The sequence below is a fragment of the Emiliania huxleyi genome (assembly GCF_000372725.1).
Source record: "Emiliania huxleyi CCMP1516 unplaced genomic scaffold EMIHUscaffold_318, whole genome shotgun sequence".
NCBI classification, from domain to species: domain Eukaryota; phylum Haptophyta; order Isochrysidales; family Noelaerhabdaceae; genus Emiliania; species Emiliania huxleyi.
In genome coordinates this window covers 18,680-27,614 of record NW_005199616.1, presented here as the reverse complement: position 1 = coordinate 27,614, position 8,935 = coordinate 18,680, and the positions used below count along the sequence as shown (strand labels likewise).

The window sequence follows — 8,935 nt, the reverse complement described above, 5'->3', positions numbered from 1 at the left end:
GTGTGCGCTGAAGACGCCGCACATGACCGCCTTCCCGCCCCCCGGGGGTTGGCGCACTCAGCGCGTAGGCTTCCCGACGTTCGTCTATTTGACCCCCAGATCTCCCCCAGATCTCCCCAGATCTCCCCCACATCTCCCCCACATCTCCCCACATCTCCCCACATCTCCCCACGTAGGTTCTGGCCGCGGTTCCAACGGCTCCGGCGGCGCCTCCGACGACTGGGGTCGCCGCGCCGCAGGCTATCACCAGGCTGGACCGAACTCGGCCAGCCGGCGGTGGGCGGCGGGCCAGCTGGGCACACTCGACGGGTACGAGCAGACGCAATCCCCCCCCCCCCCCTTCTGCCCAACCACCTCGTGTGCACCTTCAGGTACGAGCCGGACGGCGCGGACGGGAATTGCTCGGGGTCGGGGCCCGAGACCCCGACATCAAGGTCTCGCACCACGCCAGGAGTCTTCCAAGAGAGGGAGGGCGGCAGGGCCCCGCCCGTCACCAGGCCCCCCGGCAAGACGATGCGGCGGAACGGCTCCGGCGGCTCTGTTGGAAGCGCGCCGGGCCGGAGGCCGCCTCCCCGCTCTAACTCACGGGCGGCGCGCGCAGCGGCTTACGACGGGTCCGAGTCGTCCACCTGAGCGCGACCAGGAGGACCTGTTTGTTGCCTTATGGGGCTTCCATATATTAATTATTCTGCTTATGGCTTACGCGGCTCTAGCCCTTTTTGCAATGTCCGACACCGTCACGCGTTTCACCGAGTACGTCGCCCGGCCACGTGTCGATTGGGACATACAGCCATCTAGAGATGCTCGAGCATAAAGCCGTAGGCAAGACAGTGTGCAGTCCAAGAAGATTCGTGCATCTTAGATGCATATTAATTAAAGGGTGTGGATGCTGGGTTGACGGAAATCGGGGGACGCGACCCACTTCGCAACAGACGGTCCCGCGCCTCGCCGCTAAGTTTGCGGCACGCCCCGCACCGTCCGCTGTGCCGCGTTTTTTGTCCGGAGTGAAAAGTCCAACGCGCTCGTCGGTGCAATCGTGGGCGGTCCCGCTATGGATATGCCCAACCCACAAAATGAATACGCATCGCCTTATGCTTTGGTTTCGGGTGCGTAACCTGGTGCGTAGACAGGCGCAGTTATCAAAATACAGCAGATATAAAGGCCGGCCCTCACCCCGGACCTGCTCACAGCGCATATTTTCCTTCGAAAACAGCACAGAATACTTCAATGTTGGCCCTGCCCCGCACTTACGCAGCATAATTTTACCAATTCAGGCCCATCGACGACCGCGTTACGCATGACGTATCATGTATCCGCATACGTACCCCCTCCTGGCGCCACAGCCTGGAGGCGCTGACGTACTACGTATACGCATTATGTTTCTTGATTGATGAAAAGAAAGAAAGAAAGAAAACAGACACGCCAAACGAGGGATGGGACGAGGACAGGGTCCCCACCTGCACGAGCAGGATTTTGGAAGAACGATCAGGGGGACAGGTGGGGCTCTCCTGCTCCTGACAAGGGACACGACAGGCTCGCAGCGCGGTGCGCGGTGGACTCCCACATCCACTGGCGGTCTCATCTCAGTCTAGCGACCTGCCTCCAGCTTGTCGCTGGCAGTCTCTCCTACCACAGGCACACTGACACAGGGGTGGCAGGGGCGGCGGCACGAGATTGATGAACAACAGTCGTGTTGTGTGTAAAATTCTTTTCGCAAGCCCAGGGGTACGAGCTTGCTACGTACCCAACTCCATAAGCTCAACATGCTGGGCGAGCTGCCGCCGGAGCTACACCTCTGCATCCTCAAGAGCGTCGGCGACTTATCCGACTATCCCGCCCTGCTGCACAAGCTCAAGGGTGTGAGCCGGTACTGGCGAGCACGGCACGGCGAGAGCTCTGGGCACGCCTGTGCCGTCGCGACGAAGGCCAGCCGGTGCCCAGTAGCGATACCGAGGTGACCGACATTCGCATTGAGCCCTTCCTGAAGGCGGATGGGCTTGGTCTGGCGCAAGTGATCGCGGCGATGGGGTTCCCTAACCTGGCGCGCATGCACGCGCACGGCTTCGAGGTGGATGCGGCCGCCTTGCGTAATAGTGATGTGCCCTTCCGCGAGTACCTGGACGCCGGACGCAGCTTCGCGGACGCTCACCAGGTGCAGGGCGAGCTACCTGCCGAGATGCTGCTCGCTGTGCACGCGGCTCGCTACGGCAAGGCCCTCGTTCCCCGTGGAGCCTTCAGAAACAACTCCACGCTGGCGTCAATCGAGCTGCCCGCCAGCCTCACGAGCATCGGCGATCGCGCCTTCTCCGGCTGCTCGTCCCTGCTCGAGATCAAGCTGCCCAACAGCCTCACGAGCATCGGAGCGGACGCCTTCTACGGCTGCTCGTCCCTGCGCGAGATCACGCTGCCCGACAGCCTCACGAGCATCGGCGACTACGCCTTCTGCGGCTGCTCGTCCCTGCGCGAGATCACGCTGCCCGACAGCCTCACGAGCATCGGCGACTACGCCTTCTACGGCTGCTCGTCCCTGCGCGAGATCACGCTGCCCGACGGCCTCACGAGCATCAGCAACCGCGCCTTCGACGGCTGCTCGGCCCTGCGCGAGATCACGCTGCCCGACAGCCTCACGAGCATCGGCGACTACGCCTTCATCAGCTGCGCGTCCCTGCGCACGATCACGCTGCCAGACAGCCTCACGAGCATCGGCGACTACGCCTTCTACGGCTCGTCCCTGCGCGAGATCACGCTGCCCGACAGCCTCACGAGCATCGGCGACTACGCCTTCTACGGCTGCTCGTCCCTGCGCGAGATCACGCTGCCCGACAGCCTCACGAGCATCGGCGACTACGCCTTCTACGGCTGCTCGTCCCTGCGCGAGATCACGCTGCCCGACGGCCTCACGAGCATCAGCAACCGCGCCTTCGACGGCTGCTCGGCCCTGCGCGAGATCACGCTGCCCGACAGCCTCACGAGCATCGGCGACTACGCCTTCTACGGCTGCTCGTCCCTGCGCGAGATCACGCTGCCCGACAGCCTCACGAGCATCGGCGACTACGCCTTCTACGGCTGCTCGTCCCTGCTCGAGATCACGCTGCCAGACAGCCTCACGAGCATCGGCGACTACGCCTTCATCAGCTGCGCGTCCCTGCGCACGATCACGCTGCCAGACAGCCTCACGAGCATCGGCTACAGCGTCTTCGACGGCTGCTTCTCCCTGCGCAAGATCACGCTGCCCGCCCACCTCACGAGCACGCCCAGCGCCTTCGAGGGCTGCTCGGCCCTGCCGGACCTGACACTCGAAGGGCCACGTTCACGCTTTTTGCCGCGCCGGGAGGTCACGCTGCCCAACAGCCTCAATCCGCAGACACTCGAAGCTAGACTAGACGCGCTCGAGGCAGCGGAAGCGGTTGAGCTTGAGGCGGCTGAGGCGGCTGAGGCGGCTGAGGCGGCTGAGGCGGCTGAGGCGGCTCAGGTAAGCGGCAGGTCGAGGCTGAAGGCAAAACTCCTGAAGAAGGAGCGGCGCAACACGTAACACTGGGCAAAACGCAGGGTTGTTGGTTGAGGGATGGGGGGGTCGAAGCGTCAGCTCAGAGCTCTGCCGCACGCCGGCGCAAATGTGAAATGATGATTTGTGTAAGAAGTCCATGTCCATGTCCATGTCCATGTCATGTAACATGACATCAAAAACAAAAACAAACTCAGAGAGTGTGTGCGCAGTGCCAGCAGCAGCACACAGTGCGGGGATTTTTGGTGAGCGACTACTGTCTCTGTCTCACTTGCACGATTTTTCCGTCTCCGCTCTGCCTCTCTCCAAGCGTCTACGTATCTCTGCTACGTGTATCAACGTGCACATTTGGCCCGATAACTGACTTAATAACTATTGTCGTATTGAGAGGGGGGGGGGGGAGAGAGAGAGCAAGTACTTCGGCCGCAGCTGCGCTGCATCTCGGCTGCATCTCGGCTGCAGGCGCTGCGCGGCGGCTTTGCGGAGCTATCCCTCCAAAAGTTCTCCTCCAACGTGAATCGTGATCGAAAGAGTCTAAAGTGCCTCAAGTCTGGCTGACGCCACTGGTACCGCCGCCGAACGTGTCACCGATGAACGACTCCACATCGCCGTCACCACGCACCCGCGGAGGTCACTGGAGGGGGCGCCCCCTAGCCCGCCGGTTGGACTCGAGAATCTGCCCACCGAGGTGATCGGGTCTACCATTATGCCAATGCTGGGGCTCAGGGATGCTCATGCTCTGGGAGCGGCGGCTTCTACCCTCAGGTCCGGCATGGACGGGGCGCCTGTCGACCTACGATTCGGCGTGCGGAGGCGCCGATGGGCCGGGCGGGTCGTCCAGAGATGGGCCCGAGGGTCGAGGGGCGGACTTTCGTACGAGGGCCCTCCTGAGCGCAAGAGGCACGAGTGCGCGCACATAAAGGGGGGTGGGTGGGGGGTTAGGGGGTGGCTGTCGAGGGCTATGCCCGAGTCTGTTGTTACCAGCGCACATACAACCCTAGCCAACTTATGGCAGCCCGAGCGGCAGCGCCAGTGCGCGCACATAAAGGGGGGTGGGTGGGGGATTAGGGGGTGGCTGTCGAGGGCTATGCGCCCGAGTCTGTTGTTACCAGCGCACATACACACCCTAGCCAACTTATGGCAGCCCGAGCGGCAGCGCCAGTGCGCGCACATAAGGGGGGGGGGGGGGGAGGGGGGTTAGGGGGTGGCTGTCGAGGGCTATGCCCAAGTCTGTTGTTACCAGCGCACATACAACCCCAGCCAACTTATGGCAGCCCTAGCGGCAGCGCCAGTGCGCGCACATAAAGGGGGTTGGGGGGGGGATGCGTAATACGTATGCGTAATACGTGGTGCGTAAGCCCTCTCCGACACCTTGGGCGTGCAAATGCGTAAAATGTATGCGTAATGCGTGAGGCGTAACCCCCGTCGGCCGCCACTTTTCACTCGAATCCGGAATGCGTGTGCGTAGTACGTGGTGCGGAGGCCCTCTCCGACACCTTGGGCGTGCGAATGCGTAATACGTATGCGTAATACGTGAGGCGTAACCCCCGTCAGCCACCACTTCTCACTCGAATCCGGAATGCGTGTGCGTAGTACGTGGTGCGGAGGCCCTCTCCGACACCTTGGGCGTGCGAATGCGTAAAATGTATGCGTAATGCGTGAGGCGTAACCCCCGTCAGCCACCACTTCTCACTCGAATCCGGAATGCGTGTGCGTAGTACGTGGTGCGGAGGCCCTCTCCGACACCTTGGGCGTGCGAATGCGTAATACGTATGCGTAAGGTAAGGTAAGGTAAACTCCTCCACACACACGAGGTGGTGGGGCAAGGGGGGGCGACCCTCGCGTCTCCACGTCTAACGACAGGAGCCCCACGGCATTTAAAGTGCAAGGCCCGGTGCGCGTGGGTGAGCGGTGTGTGTGTGTGTGTGAGTGTGTGTGTGTGTGTGTGTGTGTGTGTGTGTGTGTGTGTGTGTGTGTGTGTGTGTGTGTGTGTGTGTCTGTCACGTCACTGCATCCTCTGCCGGTTCCTCCCGTCGCCTTTTCTTTGTTCGAATGTTTTTCAATCCATCCTTCACGAAGCCCTCCCATGTAGCTAGCGTTCTTTGCGAATGTCTCGAGGTGGCCAGCAGGCGCTGTCTGCTCGCGGCCTGTGCGGGTCGCTCGTCCTCCTCGCGCTTCTTTCGTCCTCCCGTCCCTCCCCTCCACCATGGCCTGCGTAATACGTGAGGCGTAACCCCCGTCGGCCACCACTTCTCACTCGAATCCGGAATGCGTGTGCGTAGTACGTGGTGCGGAGGCCCTCTCCGACACCTTGGGCGTGCGAATGCGTAAAACGTATGCGTAATACGTGAGGCGTAACCCCCGTCAACCACCACTTCTCACTCGAATCCGGAATGCGTGTGCGTAGTACGTGGTGCGTAGGCCCTCTCCGACACCTTGGGCGTGCGAATGCGTAAAATGTATGCGTAATGCGTGAGGCGTAACCCCCGTCGGCCACCACTTCTCACTCGATCCGGAATGCGTGTGCGTAGTACGTGGGGCGTAGCGCGCCTTGAGAGGCACACCCCGATCGGCCGAAGGTGGATGCAGAAGACAGATTCGTAATACGCAAGACATTTGTAGCTCCCTCAGGCGCGCCACTTGGCTCGGGCACGACACCGAAATACGCGACGTCTGGCCGACGCACTATGGATCGCGGCCGCCGCTTGTCAGGAGCAGGAGAGCCCACCTGTCCCCCTGATCGTCCTTCCAAAATCCTGCGGGGCACTCGGCAGGTGGCGCGGAGTGCCCCCGTCCACTCGGCGGGGTCGCAGCTGCCTCTGTGCGTCCTGGGGAGGGACAAAATTGTCACCGCCGGAGACGACTCGACGCCGCTGAGATCGGAGATCAAGCTCTGACAGGTCGCACGTCGCTCCTTTGACGCCGACGTGACTCACCCGTGCAGATCACATCAGGACACGGTCTCGACGCGCTCGGTACGACGCCTGCGACCCGTCTCGGGTCAGGTGGCACGACGCTCATCGCGCCTACCAGCGCTGCCGTACAGGTTGCCACGACGAGGTCGAGCACGCTTCTATACGCTCGCGGAGCCTTCCTTTCCATCCAATTAGGCAGCCTGGGAACGGTGGCGGTCAGAGGCAAAGCCTACGAGGGGTGGTGGAACCACATGTCACGGCTACTGCCGGCTCGACCCCACGATAGCCTCCGATGTCCGAAGGCTGACTTTGCGGCACCATCAACGGACGATGTCGACGAGTTGGGTCGCTCTCGCGGTAGCCAGATGACCTCTCTTTCTAGGAGCATCGGCCATGGCCGCAGGGGGCGCGGGGGAGGGCGCTGGAAGCAACACGGAGCTCCGTTGGAGACGTTTTCAAGATTAGCGTGTCAGAGTGAAATGGCACTAGCCTGTCCGCAGATCACGGCTGGCGTGCAACAGGACTCAAACCCCCTCATATTTGTGAGACATCGTGGCCCATGTACTCGTGCAACAACCCCACTCGTCGCACACACCCATACCCTGGTCGCCGCGGACAACAAACAGGCTACAGGGAAGACGAGACAACGCTCTGCGCCCCGGCTCGCGGCACCGACGCCGTGCGCCTCACGCCGTGAACACGGGCGCCGAATCGCCGTCGGCGCCCGCGCCCGCGACGCGCAGCGGCCCAAAGAAATCGCTCTCGAGTGCTTGCTCGACGGTCCAGCGCCGCGAGGGCTCGAAGGAGGCAAGCCCGCGCAGCAGCGCCGCCGCCCCGGGCAGCTGCGCCATTCGCCGCTGGCCCTCGAGGAGCGGCTTTGCGCGGCCGTGAAAGACAGACCACTGCGCGTGGTCCTTGACAAAGCGTGCCTTGCCGCCGGCGGAGCTGAGCCACCGCCGGATGGCGGCCGAGGCAGCGCTGGCGCTCACGGGCGGCGCCTCTGCCGCCGACAGCCCGCCCGCCGCTTGCTCGAGCGAGAGGCTGCCGCCGCTGAGGCTGCTGCTGCCAAAGAGGCAGATGTAGCGGTACGCGGTGTCGCAGAGCACACCCTCCTCATCATCCTCGAGCAGGTCGGCGACGACGGCGTACGCGGTGCCGGACGAGTTTGCGGAGCGAGCTCGGCCGCCGCCGGCTGCCGGCGCGCCGCGCCAGACCGCCTCGAGTGCTGTGCGCAGCTCGGCCGGGCAGCGGACGGAGGCGAGAAGCTCCTCGTACGGCGCCTGGAGCGGCGGTGAGAGTGTGAGGGGCAGCGGAGGGGCGGTGGCGCGAACCGAGGGCGGCGGAGGGGCGGTGGCGAGCGGGGGCGCTGGCAGGCTTGGCGCGGTTGGAGGCGCGCGGGCGCAGGGCTCGCCTTGCCAGTGATGAGGTGCAGCAGGCAGAGCGCCATCGCCCACAGGTCGGCGGCGTACCCCTGGCGGGCGTCGGACCCGCAGAGGAGGTACTCGGGCGGCGTGTTTTCGAGCGTCGCAAACTGCGCCGCGCCGATGGGGCGGCCGAGCGTCTCCGCGCACACGTCCGCCGTGCCGAGGTCGGCAAGCATCACGAGCGACGGCCCGTCTGGCGCCGGAAGCTCGAAACGCTGCCCGGCGACGCTGTAGCGCAGCCGGCCCGCGCCGCCGCCGCTGGCGTGGTCGGGGGCGTGCGCGAGGAAGAAGTTGAGCAGCTTGAGATCGTAGTGGCGGAGCTGCAGCCTCGCCTGCGAGGAGGGAGAGGGGGAGGGGGGGAGGGGGGGGGGAGGTGGGGAGGGGGGAGGAGGAGAGGCGGTGTGGGCGGTGGGCAGGCGGAGCTGCAGCCTCGCCTGCGCGACGTGCAGCGCGTAGAGCATCTGGAACGCCAGGCGGGGCAGCTCCTCCACGCCCCAACACCCGCCTGGCTGCACCTTGCACGCCTCCTCCATGTCGCCGCCCGCGGCGTACTGCATCACCACATACTGAAAGCACGAGCCGTCTCGCCGGGTAGTGGCTCGCGCCGGCTTGCGCGCCCGCGCCCGCCTCGCGCCCTTCGCCTCGGGCGCGCCCTCCCCGTCGCTCTCGCTCTCGCTCCCGCCGCCCCCGCCGCCGATCCACTCCTCCGCCGGCGGCTCCGACGGCGAGCGGAAGCACTGGTGCAGCCGCAAAAAGTGAGGGCAGACTCCGCGGCGGGCGAGCTCGCCGAGCTGGTGGGACACGGACAGCTCCGTGGCCAGCGTCGCCTCGAGCCCCTTGCGCCGCAGCGAGCGCACGTCGACGACGCTCATCGCAAACGGCCCGCGGCCGGAGCGGTCGCGGCCGGAGGCGCCGCCGTCGGCTTCGAGGCCGTCGGGCGCGTCAGAGACGAGAAAGACGCGCTTGAAGCCCCCTTCGGCGAGGAAGCGGCCGCACGGGTAGGCACGCGCCACCCTGTCCCACCCCACGCTTGGCCCGCCGCCGCCGTCCGGCTCCGCCTTTGCAATCAGCCGGAGCGCGCGCGAGGGCGC

At 64.6% G+C, this 8,935-nt stretch overlaps 2 protein-coding genes across 2 annotated transcripts in view; one reads left to right on the top strand and one right to left on the bottom strand.

Moving 5' to 3' along the window:
- Nucleotides 1–1,763: 1,763 nt before the first annotated feature.
- Nucleotides 1,764–3,532, top strand: EMIHUDRAFT_240854 (hypothetical protein; the record flags this gene model as incomplete). Its single annotated transcript, XM_005774205.1, has 3 exons — nucleotides 1,764–1,857; nucleotides 1,926–3,334; nucleotides 3,497–3,532. The coding sequence occupies 3 exons, from the start codon at nucleotides 1,764–1,766 to the stop codon at nucleotides 3,530–3,532; spliced, it is 1,539 nt and encodes a 512-aa protein (XP_005774262.1).
- A 3,574-nt stretch (nucleotides 3,533–7,106) lies between these two features.
- EMIHUDRAFT_117017 (hypothetical protein) overlaps nucleotides 7,107–8,935 on the bottom strand; it is a gene marked incomplete at both ends in the record, with an annotated part of 5,580 nt that continues 3,751 nt past the window's right edge. The window contains 3 exons of the mRNA XM_005774204.1: nucleotides 7,107–7,700; nucleotides 7,994–8,176; nucleotides 8,360–8,902. Coding sequence (XP_005774261.1) covers nucleotides 7,107–7,700; nucleotides 7,994–8,176; nucleotides 8,360–8,902 — 1,320 coding nt within the window. The remainder of the gene's footprint in view (nucleotides 7,701–7,993; nucleotides 8,177–8,359; nucleotides 8,903–8,935) is intronic.